The sequence below is a fragment of the Eretmochelys imbricata genome, chromosome 1 (assembly GCF_965152235.1).
Source record: "Eretmochelys imbricata isolate rEreImb1 chromosome 1, rEreImb1.hap1, whole genome shotgun sequence".
Lineage (NCBI taxonomy): Eukaryota > Metazoa > Chordata > Testudines > Cheloniidae > Eretmochelys > Eretmochelys imbricata.
In genome coordinates, this window is record NC_135572.1 from 229,892,664 (window position 1) to 229,906,644 (window position 13,981).

The following is a 13,981-nucleotide window of genomic DNA, read 5'->3' on the forward strand; positions in this document are numbered from 1 at the left end:
CCCACAACAAACTACCGAGTCCTTGAAAATTTCACATTTTATGTAAGTGGCTCATAAGTCATATTCTTCTAGAGATTTAATACCCATTTCAGGGTTTCCAGATGTTCTTCATCACTTCCACCGGTCACAATAATGTCATCCATATAACACCGTGTTCTCAGAGAACCTTGGAAAACTGGGTCCGTTACCTATTACCATATAGCAGGAGCTGCAGCAATACTAGACACTAGCTTGTTGTACTGCCACAGACCTTTTGTGTGTGGATTGTGAGAGATGACTTAGATTATTCCTCAACTTTCATCTGTAAGTAGGTCTATGACAAATCAATATTGTTGAATTGTTGCCCCCCCGCCAGCGTAGCAAAAATGTCTTCAATCCGATGCAGAGGGGATCTGTCAATGTTTAGTACATGGCTTATGGTGACTTTAAAAGCACCACATTTCCTTACTGCTTTTTGCAACTGGAACCCCAGGAATTCCCCCCTCCCCGAGGTCACTTTTTGAGAGCATGCCCTATCTTTCCAGACATTCCAATTCACGCAGATACTGTAAGAGACAGGTTGAGCTTTGTGAAGCTTGGGCTGTGCCTTCTCAATTAGGATTATTTTAGCCTTTGTGTGTTTTAGAGTTCCTATGCCCTCCTTGAATACTCCTGATGCCTGACAAAATACCGCTTCCAGCTGTTGTTCAATTGTTTTAGTGGGTTCTGCTGAAAGTGACTGCAATATCTTTATAGATTTCCAATCCAGAGGAATCTTACGTAACCATTCATGGCCTCACAGGGCTGGGTCCCCCCTTCTCAATCACATGCAAGTCTAATAAACATTGCTTATTGTTATACTCCACATTCGCTTGCATCACTCCACTTGGCACTATCTTTTTTTCCCATAGATGTTTTTAGCAACACTGGTGTCTCCCTCAATTTGGTATTTTTAAAAGTTTTCTCATATTTTGAACGTGACCTAACAGACGCTGCAAAGTCTGCATCCAATTTCATTCTCAGTATTTTTCCTGCCACCTGGGGTGTCAACTAGATTGCTGACTCGCCCTTTTTGCTCACACTCTATATATCCGGGCTGGATACTCCACTTTCTCAGTCAGTGTTACTGTTGCTTCTGTGTATAGAGTGTACACTGATACTGCTTTTTCTGTACCCTGATTTGGTCTCTTTCTTATTTCTCTTAGTGCGACAATATGCTTCTGCAATATGCATCTTTAAATTGGCAATCAGAAGGCACGTGGAACCCTTTTGTACACTAATAACATGTCTGTCTGCTGAGTGTACCAGCTCTTGCTTTGGATCACAGAGACTGTATGCATTCCTACTTCAGTTTTAGCTCAGCATGCAATTCTATTGCATCCGTTGCTACAGTTTTCATTGCTACTCCAATTTCTACTGTACATTTAAAGGTAGATTTTCCTCAGTTAAGAGCCTTTTTTGTACGCTTCCATTAAGAACTCCACACACAAATCTGTCTCTCAAGGCCTTGTTAAGACCATCCTTAAAAAAGACAGTGTTTTGATAATCTTCTTAACTCTGTCCCAAAGGAGGAAATAGATTCACCTTCAGGTTGATTCCGCTTATGAAACCCAAACCCATGGGCAGCATGTGAACCGCTGGCTGGAGGATGCTAGTACATAGCCCTGCCCCTTACACCTGAGGCCGGCCCCGCCCCTTCCCCGCCCCCAGAACCCAGAGCCCACCATGGCCGCTGGCCCCCTCCCCAGGCTGGCTAGTGCCTGCAGCCCCCCGCAGTCCCGGAGCACTGGGAGGGAGAGCGCATGGTGCCGCTCCACACTCCCCAGCTCCGGAACGCCAGGAAGGTGGGCGGCATGGCTCCAGCCCCTGGAGCCCAGTGGCACCACTGAAATGGGGCCCTGGAGGTGGAGTATGGCCGGGACCACGGCTGGCTGTCTGGGGAGGCACAGCCTCCCCCAGCCTCCCCTACCTGCTGCCCATGCCCAAACCTTTCAGCCATAATGAGGGGCTTGGGCGCCAAGTGCTCTTGAACAATTTGCATTCTCTTTTTAAAAGTTTTGCTTGCTGGCTTCTCTGGGATGATCTAACTGCACACTGCACTGTATGTTTTTCTGCCCAGCACTCTTAGTAATGGCACGTTTTTCTGAGGGAATCTTGTTTACTTCAACAGGCTGGGGGACTACACAAAAATGAGGATGTGAGTTAAACAGAAATTAAAGGGTGAAATGCCTGCAAGCTGCATGGAGACTATTTAAAAACACCGTAATAGAGGCTCAAATTAAATGTACACCTCCCATCAAAAACAAAAAAACATTAAGGGAACCAAAAAATACCACCATGACTCAACAGCAGAATGAAAGAGGTGGTTAGAGGCACAAAGGCATTTAAAAATTGGAAGTAAAATCTTTCTGCGGAAAACAGAAAGGAGAACAAATGCTGGCAAGTCACATATAAAAGTGTAATTAAAGCATGCCAAGAAAGAATTTGAAAAACAACTAGATAAAGACACAAAAATGAACAACTATTTTTTTTAAAGTACATCAGAAGCAGGAAGCCTGCCAAACAGTCAGTGGAGCCACTGGACCATCAAAATACTTAAGGAGCACTCAAATAAGACAAGCTGTTGTGGAGAAGCTAAATGAATTATTTGTATCAGTTTTCACTGCAGAGGATGTGGCAGAAATCCCCATGCCTGAGCCCATTTTTTAGGTGGAAAACCTGAAGAACTTCCCCAGACTGAGGTGTCAGTAGAGGACATTTTGGAACAAACTGATAATTAAACAGTAATAAATCACCAGACCTGATGGTATTCACCCAAGAGTTCTGAAGGAACTAAATATGAAATTGCAGAACTCCTAACTATAATATGTAATCTAACACTGAAGTCAGCCTCTTTACCAGATGACTAGAGGGTAGCTCATGTAATGCTGATTTTTAAAAAAGGCTCCAGAGGCGATTATAGGCTGGTAAGCCTAACTTCAGTACCGAAGAAATTGGCTGAAACTATAGTAAGTTACAGAATTATCAGACACATAAATGAACATGATTTGTGGAAGATGAGTTAACACAGCTTTTGTAAAGGGAAATTATGCCTCGCCAATCTATTGTGGACAAGGGAGATCCAGTGGATATACTGTACTTTGACTTTCAGAAAGCTTTTGACGAGGTCCCTCACCAAAGTCAATTAAGCAAACTAAGCAGTCATGGAACAAGAGGGAAGGGCCTCTCATGGATCAATAACTGTTTAAAAGATAGGAAACAAAGGTCAGGAATAAATGGTCAGTTTTCACAATGGAGAGAGGTAAATAGCTGGGTCCTCCAAGGAACTGTACTGGGACCTGTGCTGTTCAGCATATTCATAAATGTCTTGGAAAAGGGGGTGAGAAGTGAGACGACAAAATTTGCAGACGATACAAAGTTACTCAAGATAGTTAAGTCCAAAGCTCACTGAGAAGAGCTACAAAGGGATCTCACTAAACTGGGTGACGGGACAACAAAAAGGCAGATGAAATTCAATATTGATAAGTGCGAAGTAATGCACACTGGAAAAATAAATTTCAACTACACATACAAAGTGATGGGGTCTAAATTAGCTGTTACCTTTCAAGAAGGAGATATTGGAGTCATTGTGGATAGCTCTCTGAAAACATCTGCTCAGTGTGCAGTGGCAGGCAAAAAAGCTAAAAGAACATTAGGAACCATTAGGAAAGGGATAGATAATAAATCAGGAAATATTATAATGCCACTATATAAATTAATGGTATGCCTGCACCTTGAATACTGCATATAGTTCTGGTTGCCCCATCTCAAAAAAGGCATGTTAGAATTGGAAAAGGTACAGAAGAGGGCAACAAAAATGATTAGGGATATTGAACGGCTTCTATATGTGGAGAGATTATATGTTACTTCTTTTTTTTTTTGATTGGCACCCAGCAAGCAGGGGCTTAGCTTGATTTTTGGCTTATTGTGAAAGTCGGGATGCTTATTTACCATGTGAAAGTCGGCAACTGTGCCTACCATCAGGGGTGTGCCTTTTGCTAGCCCCACAAAAATTGCCCAAATATGGCCAATTTATAAGCCTCTGAAAATCCCAGTTCACACATGCTCAGTAGAGCTTTAGTACAAGCTGGCAGCTAGATTCTCCCAAGATTCTGTCTGCAATGAGCATGCTCCATACCCACAGAGATCCTACATGCTGACCAGGATGAGCATTTGGTATCCCCAAAGAGCTTGGCATATGCTCCTTAATAGCTGCTACTGTTGTGCCAGGTACCAGAACTGAAAGCATGGAGACTATGCTCTCAATGCACCTTCTGCTGGTAGGAGGCCAGGATCCTGTGGAAAAACTAGTATGTGATCATGTAATTAAAGACTGTATCATAATGCATATGCACAAGAAGGGGGACAAAGTAAGCTTGTACAGGTAACATTAATTCTTCTATTTCCTAACTTTTCAGTACTTGACTATGCAACCTTAATTTTCTTTTAAGGTAGTTTTTTTGGATGCAGTATAAACAGACAACACTGTCAGGTGCTGTAGGCATATGCCAATAAAGATGTATGGTATGTGTCTGTATTACGAAATGCTATGGAATTATCTGCACACAAGTTTTCAGCAAAATAATTTTTTTTAACTAGTAACTATACGTACCGCAATAATAATTCCACTTGGTCCATTGAAGTTGTCAATCCAACCCTGCAAAAAAGGAAAGGCATTTTTTATTATTTCTTTCAACAATGTTTAGCTCATACAGGCTTCAAAAAGTATTACAGTGCTGTGGTATGGATGAAGCCACTTAATCAGACCACTGTTAAAACGGATGCCAATTTAGCTTGGACGACTGCCAGAGAGCAAAGATAGCGCAAAGTATTGATTTTAAATAAAGGATACATGGTAAACAGCCAATGTTGTCTGTATTTTACGATATAGTCAAATATAGTCAAATTTTGTTTTAAAGATCACCACATTAGGGTTATAATTTGACTGCATGAACCAGATCTGACTTTCCAAATGCCATGTAATCTTGGTGTTGATGCAATCACCCCTGGTTTATAATGATCAGTGTGGCACACCTGTCTAACGGTCAGATTGGAGGTAATTTATTTGATTTTCAAAGACAGTAAAGAACATCAGGACTCTTGAACAGCACTCTCTTGCAGTAAGAAAAATCACATCTTGTGGGAATGTTAATTATTGTTAATTATGTTAATCATTCCAATAATATTTGGAATGACATTATTATGCTCCACTCTGTCCTTCCAAGATGGATATTTTGGCTCAGATCCTAGGTGACGTCTGAGCTTTGCCTGGTCCCACTCAGGTACGGTAGACTATGTCAACTTTATGACCCAGGTGCAAGCCTAGGACATGTTGCACCTACTAATGCCAGTAGTAAATTTGGCCTAGAATATTTATTTCAATGTAGAAATGTAGCTGCCTTCAATTCCATGTGTGATACTCCTAATATTTGCAACACTCCCCATAAGTGTGCATCTGGAGCATCTCAGCTTGGTGAGTTGTTGAATGTCATGTTATGTCATCCAAAAAACCCTCATAAATGGCCCTACCTGGCACACCTAGCAGACTGCCTTAGCATAAAGATCAGGATGGAGAGCCTGACCAGTCCTATGAGCCCTAGAAGTGTTCCCCCAGCTCAATGCTGAGATATGCTGGCGTGGCAGTGTGTAGAAGCTCTCTGGATATAGGACTTCAGTCTCCAGTATTGCAAGTCCAGCATTTCCCACCAACAGTAAATCCAATTAATTTGTTTTTTATTTTAAATTGCCTTTTTCACCTTGCAAGTGTGAATCTTTCCTGGAGATGTCGAGCAAGTCTTGCAGTTCTGCACCAGACACTGCCTACTCCCATCTCCCACTGCCCTCCCTGAAGACCCTGAAGAACGAGAGTGCACTTCTAAGATGATCAGCAGGCATCTTTGTAACATGGAGTTGCCCCTCGGCAGTAAGGCTGGGTGTAGAGCAGGAGCCTCAGCTGGATCTGGAGAGCAGATCTGGGAAACGGTTAAAAGAAGGAGTGTAATCAGGCTTACTGGGAAAGGCTCATGCCAGCTGGCTCCTACGATGGATGGCCTGATGATGGCAATGTTGAAGTGCTCTTTCTCTTGCTGGACCAGGTACTCTGCCAAGGCTTTGGTGTATGTATACGTGTTCGGCCAGTCCCCAATCAGTTTGGGTGTGATCTCTTGAATGATAGATTCATCCAGCCACCTAGTGGGACAAAAAAGAATTCTGTTGACATAAACCACACAGACAGATGAATGAAATGAGGAAGAAGTTACGCAAATTGGTCAGCATACTCAGCTGTCTATAGTTTCAAGACTCTTACCTGCAGTGGGGAAGTCAGCAACTAGAATACTTTTAGGCAAAAGAAAGAATAACTGGGAGCTTTGTTATTTACTACAATGGAGCCACCTAGTACAGATGTGCTGCACCAGCATAGTTTGCATCCGACAAAGTGGGTATTCACCCACGAAAGCTTATGCTCCAATACATCTGTTAGTCTATAAGGTGCCACAGGACTCTTTGCTGCTTTTACAGCATTGTTTAGTGATGCATTAGCTAGCACAGTCCCCAGCTATGCATGCAAACTCTTGGTAAAATTCAATTCCACCAAAAGTTTAGCAGCATTATAAAAGTTTAAAATGTCAATTATTTTCTTCAATGATATTGAAATTGCATTTATTATGCAAATATCTGACATTATCACTGTGTTTGCATGCAGGGTCCCTTTCCAAATCTCCCCACCAGCTCCACCACCACAAAAAATAAAAATAAAAAATTCATGTGTTTGGTTCTGCTCTAGCCAAGCACGAAGGTTTGGCTCATTTTTTCTGAGAGGTAGTGTGGCTCAGTGGATAAGCTGAGCCTGCTATTTGAGAGACCTTGGCTGTACCAGAGGTGGCTTTGTAGAACCTCTGTTGTCCTCAATTTCTCCATCTGTTATAGGAGATGAATGATATTTGCTTTCCCCTCTGCCAAAAGATATTTTTATGGAGGTGAATGAATGCAAATGGCTGGCTCAGTAAATGTTATGTGTTCCCTTCTATTGGCTGGTCCAGATAGGAGACTATTACTAAGACCAGATGAAGGAGTTACTAATCTGGCTCCTGGAGTCGAGGTCATTGCTGTTAAAATGGAGGCCCTGGGTTCAAACTGAGCTCTGGCAAACCAGCAACACTTTGCTCATCTGCCTGTGTTTTGGTTCAGAGAGGAAGGGAGCCGGCTGTGTTTCTGAAGTCTACAGACAGGGCTGGCAATCTAGATAGGGTTCACAGACGTCTGGTGCATAACTCCATAGAACCAAAAATAAAGTCCAATAACCTTTTATTAAGTTTTGGAGCTTTTTCTTTGTGCTGGACAGTAGAGCTCACTGGGGACATTCCAGTGATGCTCCACCACTTCTTTCTCTCCCCTATCTCTACATAAAATAAGGTCATAAGACTTGATATCTTAAAAATAGGCCACTTGGGGGCAGAAAATGGAAGGGTGCATGTGCTATATCAGTGGCCTCCAATCTTTTTACACCCAAGATCAGTTTTTGAATCTAAGGGCAACCCAGGATCTACCCTGTCCCTTCCCCTACCCCAAAGCCCGGACCCGCTCACTCCATCCCCCCTTCTCTCTGTCGATCACTCTCCTCTACCCTCATTCACTTTCACCGGGCTGGGGCAGGGGTTTGATGTTCGGGAGGGAGTGCGGGCTCTGGGCTGGGGCCAAGGGGTTCACAGTGTGGGAGGGGGCTCTGGGCTGAGCCTGGGGTAGGGGATTGGGGTACAGGACCTCCTGCCAGGCAGCACTTACCTCCGGTGGGTCCCGGTTGGTGGCGGGTGCAGCGAGGCTAAGGCAGGCTCCCTGCCAACCCCGGCCCCACACCACTCCTGGAAGGGGCTGTGGGAGGGGCGGGGGGCATGTGCCTCTGCACGCTGCCCCTCTCTGCAAACACTGCCCCCACAGCTCTCCCAGCCAATGGGAACTGCGGGGGCGGTGTTTGCAGGCAGGAGCAGCGCACGGAGGGAGACCCATGCATCCTCCAGGGGCCAGAGGGCTGCGCTGGCCGCTTCTGGGAGTGGTGTGGGGCCGTGGTAGGCAGGCCGTCTGCCTTAGCTACAGCCACACTATGCTGGAGATCGTGATTGACTGGGAGATCCTCTAGGATCATCCTGTTGATCATGATCGACTGGTTGGTGACCACTGTGCTGTATCTTGAGAACCACTTCATCGAATGAGCTCAAATTTGCACCACAAATTCTGTCTCTGGACTAGCACAGTGATTTTCAACCAGTTCTGACAGGAGACAGTTAGGAATCTTCTGACAAAATGTTATTTTTTTCCAATTGGAAATAGCAGATTGGTCAAACCCAAAACTGTTTGCAGGAAAGGGTTGGTTTTTATTAATCTTGATTGTGAAAAAAAAGTTTTCAAATGGTCAAAACAAGACTTTTCAACATTTTTGAAACAAAAAGTTTCCTTTTCTGGTTCAAAATGACTTCATTTTGAAAGTATAGTTAATTCATACTAAATAAAGTGAAATTCTATAAAATCAAAACAGAACATTTCAACTGACTCCTGGAAAATTTCAGATCAGATTATTGGTTCATGAAAATTTTCAAGATTTCAACTTTTCATCCTAAATTGGGATGGGAGAAAATGTTGAAATCTCAAAAACTCTTGAGGGATAGGAAACAGTTTCCTGCCCTGTTCCAGTTCTGACCATTTATGTGGATTTCAGAGATGATATAAAATTCAGCTTTAAACAGAAACCCTGCCTACAGTCATAGCTATGGTCAGAATACTGCCTTTGCTTTCCCAGTGTAATTGAGCTATCATGGGAATAAGCTATCGGGGTACCAGGGCCAATTGTAATGCTGATTTACCAGATGGTGCAACTTGTCCATCTAATATATCTAGGGCCCTACCAAATTCACGGCCATGAAAAACACATCACAGACCACGAAATCTGGTCTCCTCCCCCCGTGAAATCTGGTCTTTCATGTGCTTTTACCTTATACTAAACATATTTCACCGGGGAGACCAGCGTTTCTCAAATTGGGGGAGTCTTGACCAAAAAGGGAGTTGTAGGGGGGGTCACAAGGTTATTTTAGGGGGGGGGGTCGCAGTATTGCCACTCTTACTTCTGTGCTGGGCGACTGCTGGCTAAGGGCCTGGCGCTGCAGGCAGCAGTGCAGAAGTAAGGGTGGCAATACCATACCAGGCCATCCTTACTTCTGTGCTGCTGCTGAAGGTGGCTCTGCCTTCAGAGCTGGGCTCCCAGCCAGCAGCCGCTGCTCTCCGGCTGCCCAGCTCTGGAGACAGCGCTGTCACCAGCAGCAGTGCAGAAGTAAGGATAGCAATACTACAACCCCCCCTACAAAACCTTGTGACCCCCCACATCTCCTTTTTGGGTCCAATCCCTACAATTACAACACCATGAAATTTCAGATTTAAATACCTGAAATCATGAAATTTATGATTTTTAAAATCCCATGACCGTGAAATTGACCAAAATGGACCGTGAATTTGGTATGGCCCTAAATACATTCAAAGTTCCCAGCTAAAGTGTCCTGTCATAACTCCAGTATCTTGGGTGTGCCTCCATGCCGTTCTGAGCGATAGTTGAGAGGTTTGTGCCACAGACCCTCACAAGTATCCCAACCTCCCAGGTCCTAGGATTAATCAGTGTTCCCATCATGGAAGCACCGAGCCGACAATTCAACAAGGCCTTACGCTGCCCTACATTTTCTGTGACCTACATTTGCGGTTTTGAAAGGCTAATTCATATAGTAACTGCTTTTGCTCACTGCTGTTGGTGCCTTACGAAATCAAAGAAAAATGCTCTGGTTAGCTGCCCACTGTCCCCCACTCCACCAAACAGACAGGTCATTTTCCCCTGAGAAAAAGTGACTTTCTGTATTAAGATTTTACACTTACCACAAATAAAATGGTCCCTTATGTAAATTAGAACTGACCTCCTTTTACATTTCCTATTATATTATAATCAGGGACAGTGTGCACCCTGCTTTGGACCACACTTTATAGACTGTGCGGTGCTCCTCACCTCAGCGCACCCTCCAAAGCGGATTTCCCTCAGATTTAGATTAAGGCAAATCTTGCCTGATGTAGCAGATTATACGTTTCCTCTATTGGCCTGATGGTATTTAGTAGTGTGACTTTTGGTTTCCACAGATCAATCTTAAAGTTTCAGTTGCAGTTAAAGCAGCATCATATTTGAAATCAGGGAGATAGAAGGAGGACGAATGGAAAAAGAAACAGCTTGGAGCCTGACCAAGAATTCTAGCTGAGTAAATAATCATAAATACAAATTAAATCTGTCATCGAGAGGACCATTAAAGGATCTGTTATTTAGCTATGATTGTAGGGTCATGCCTTTTAATAGCTTTGTAAAAATTCTACTTTCCTATTTGGTCTAAGAAGCTTCTTTACACATTAGCCCTAAAAATCCCCATTACACATCATAACCGCCAATGTCCTACAACTGTAGAAGAGTATATCTGAATGACCTTGTCATAAATATAAAGGGAAGGGTAAACCCCTTTAAAATCCCTCCTGGCCAGAGGAAAAATCCTCTCACCTGATAAGGGTTAAGAAGCTAAAGGTAACCTCGCTGGCACCTGACCAAAATGACCAATGAGGAGACAAGATACTTTCAAAAGCTGGGAGGAGGGAGCGAAACAAGGGGTCTGTGTCTGTCTGTATGCTGCTTTTGCCGGGGATAGACCAGGAATGGAGTCTTAGAACTTTAGTCAGTAATCTAGCTAGGTATGTGTTAGATTATGATTTCTTTAAATGGCTGAGAAAAGAACTGTGCTGAATAGAATGACTATTCCTGTCTGTGTGTCTTTTTTGTATCTTAAGGTTTTGCCTAGAGGGATTCTCTATGTTTTGAATCGAATTACCCTGTAAGGTATCTACCATCCTGATTTTACAGAGGTGATTCCTTTACTTCTATTAAAAGTCTTCTTGTAAGAAAACTGAATGCTTTTTCATTGTTCTCAGATCCAAGGGTTTGGGTCTGTGGTCACCTATGCAAATTGGTGAGGATTTTTACCAAACCTTTCCCAGGAAGTGGGGTGCAAGGGTTGGGAGGACTTTGGGGGGAAAGACGTGTCCAAACTACGTTTCCCAGTAAACCCAGTTAAAGTTTGGTGGTGGCAGTGGAGATCCAGGGACAAAGGATAAAATTAATTTGTACCTTGGGGAAGTTTTAACCTAAGCTGGTGAAAGTAAGCTTAGGAGATTTTCATGCAGGTCCCACATCTGTACCCTAGAGTTCAGAGTGGGGGAGGAACCTTGACATGGTGGCAGAGTGGTGGGATTAACCTGAAATCATTTTGAGATCAATTTGAGATTTTTTGAACCAGAAAAACAGATTTTAAAAAGGAAATACTTTTTTTTTCCTTTGGGGCTGCTGGAAAGGAGGTCCTACTGAAGGTAGCTAGTTTTTTCTCTGCTTTGGGGCCAGAGCAGAGACAAAAGGGGATTATCTTTGTGAATTGCAGGTTTTCTTTGCCTGGAGGCAGAGTAATTAACTCCTGCAGGGAAATTCACAGTCTTCCAAACCAGAGTTTTTTTTTCCCCTAAAAGTAAATGGGGGTGGGGTGGGGTGTGTGTGTTCTACCCATTTGCCTGGAGACAAAAGTGGCAAGAGTTTTCTTTTAGGATTTTGATTTCTTTTTTTTTACAAGGAGCATAGGTTTGAAAAGGAATTTTTTTTTCCTTTGGGCTGCTGGTAAGCAGATTTCCAAGTAGTTGGAGGTTTTTTGCTTTGATTTGGGGCCAGAGCAGAGACAAAGGGAATTGTCTTTTTCTGTAGACTGACAATCACTATCAGAGACTAGGTAGCCTATTCTAGCACAGCAAAATTTTACAGCCAAGTTTTGTTTGTTTATTTCTAAACCTCGGGTGTAAAGTTAGTTAAAAACAGAGAGGTTAGGATGACAGAATCCACGGCACAACAAAAGATGGAATTAGCCAGATTTCAGGCTGAGGAAAAACAAAAGGAACATGAAAGACAGATAGAACTCATGCGGCTGGAGAAGGAGGTACAGGAGGCTGCCCATAGGAGGGAAATGGAGGCAAGGAAGCATGTGGAGGAGGAGAAGGAAAAAGAGAGGAAGCATGCACTGGAGATGGAGAAGGTAAAGGCTCAGCAGAATATACCAACAAACCCTAGCAATCCTTCTCCAGGTACCACTCCCCATCCCAGAAAGTTCCCCACCTACAAGGCAGGCGATGATACTGAGGCCTTCTTAGAAAACTTCGAAAGGGCCTGCCTTGGGTACAGCATCTCTACCGACCAATACATGGTAGAGCTGAGGCCGCAGCTCAGTAGACCCTTAGCTGAGGTGGCGGCTGAAATGCCTAAAGAACACATGAACAAGTATGAACTGTTTAAATCCAAGGCGAGAGTCAGTATGGGGATAACACCCGAGCATTCTCGTTGGAGGTTCAGAGCCCTAAGGTGGAAACCAGACGTGTCCTTTACCCGACATGCCTACCACATTGTGAAACATTGGGATGCCTGGATATCAGGAGCAAGTGTTGAATCTCCAGTAAATTTGCCCTTCCTAATGCAAATGGAACAATTCTTAGAGGGTGTTCCTGAGGAAATAGAAAGATACATCCTAGATGGGAAGCCCAAAACTGTAATCGAGGCAGGAGAGATTGGAGCCAGATGGGTGGAGGTGGCAGAGAAGAAGAAAACTGGTCGCAGTTGGAGCGGAGACCAGAAGGGACAACCCCAGACCACACCCTATTACCGGGGGCCGCCCAAAGCCCCACCTACTTCCCAAAGAACCCTCCAGACCCCTTATCATCTCACCACCCCGTTCTCCAGCAACCCACCTCGCCCCAGTGACCCGTCAGCTGGACGATGTTTTAAATTAAACGAGCTGGGGCATGTAAGGCCAACTGCCCCAAGAACCCCAACAGATTACAGTTCATTGCACCGGAATCACACCAGAGGTCCACAGGCCCAGATACCTCCCAGATACCCTTGGAGTGGAGGGAAACTGTGAGTGTGGGCGGGAAGAAGGTTACCGTGTGAAGGGACACCGGAGCACAAGTCTCAGCTATACATGCTTCCTTAGTGGACCCCAATTTAATCAACCCAGAGATCCAAGTGACAATTCAACCCTTCAAATCCAACTCTTTCAATTTACCTACAGCCAAGTTGCCTGTCCGGTACCAGGGCTGGTCAGGAATGTGGACTTTTGCAGTCTATGATGATTATCCCATCCCCATGCTGTTGGGGGAAGACTTGGCCAATCATGTGAAGCGGGCCAAGAGGGTGGGAATGGTCACCCGCAGCCAGGCTAAACAAGCCGTGAGGCCTAGCTCTGTTCTGGAAACTTCTATCAGGACCTGGTCAGAGGTGATGGACCCGGACCCCAGGCCAATGTCTGCAACAGCAGTAGTGGATCCAGTCCCAGAGACCCAGACAAAACCAGTCCCAGAACCGGAACCAGCGGAACAACCAACACCAGACCCATTGCCAGCACTGAATCCAGTACTTGCAACATCAACACCAGAGGGCCCCACCGAACCTGAACTGGCAGCAACCCATAACCCTACACAAGAGGCTCAGCCAGAGCCTGAACCCCAACATAGTGTCCCAGTGGAGAGCGGTTCACAGTCAACGGAAACAGCCCCATCCCCTACATCACTTCCAGAGGGACCAAGCATAGGTCCACAATCCAATGAGGAACTGATGTCTCCAGCATCAAGGGAACAGTTCTAGACCGAACAGGAAGCAGATGAAAGCCTCCAGAGAGCTTGGATGGCAGCACGGAGCAACCCACCGCCTCTCAGCTCTTCTAATCGATCCAGGTTTGTTGTAGAAAGAGGACTTTTATACAAGGAAACTCTTTCTGGTGGACACCAGGAAGACTGGCATCCTCAGAGACAGTTGGTAGTTCCAACTAAATACCGGGCCAAGCTCTTGAGCTGAGCCCACAATCACCCT

The 13,981-nt window shown here is 44.5% G+C and overlaps 1 protein-coding gene across 1 annotated transcript in view; it reads right to left on the reverse strand.

The window, feature by feature from the left end:
- FAR2 (fatty acyl-CoA reductase 2) overlaps positions 1-13,981 on the reverse strand; it is a 217,974-nt gene that overhangs the window by 48,781 nt on the left and 155,212 nt on the right. The window contains exons 6-7 of the mRNA XM_077807419.1: positions 6,030-6,207; positions 4,631-4,675 (exon numbers count right to left, since the gene is read on the reverse strand). Coding sequence (XP_077663545.1) covers positions 4,631-4,675; positions 6,030-6,207 — 223 coding nt within the window. The remainder of the gene's footprint in view (positions 1-4,630; positions 4,676-6,029; positions 6,208-13,981) is intronic.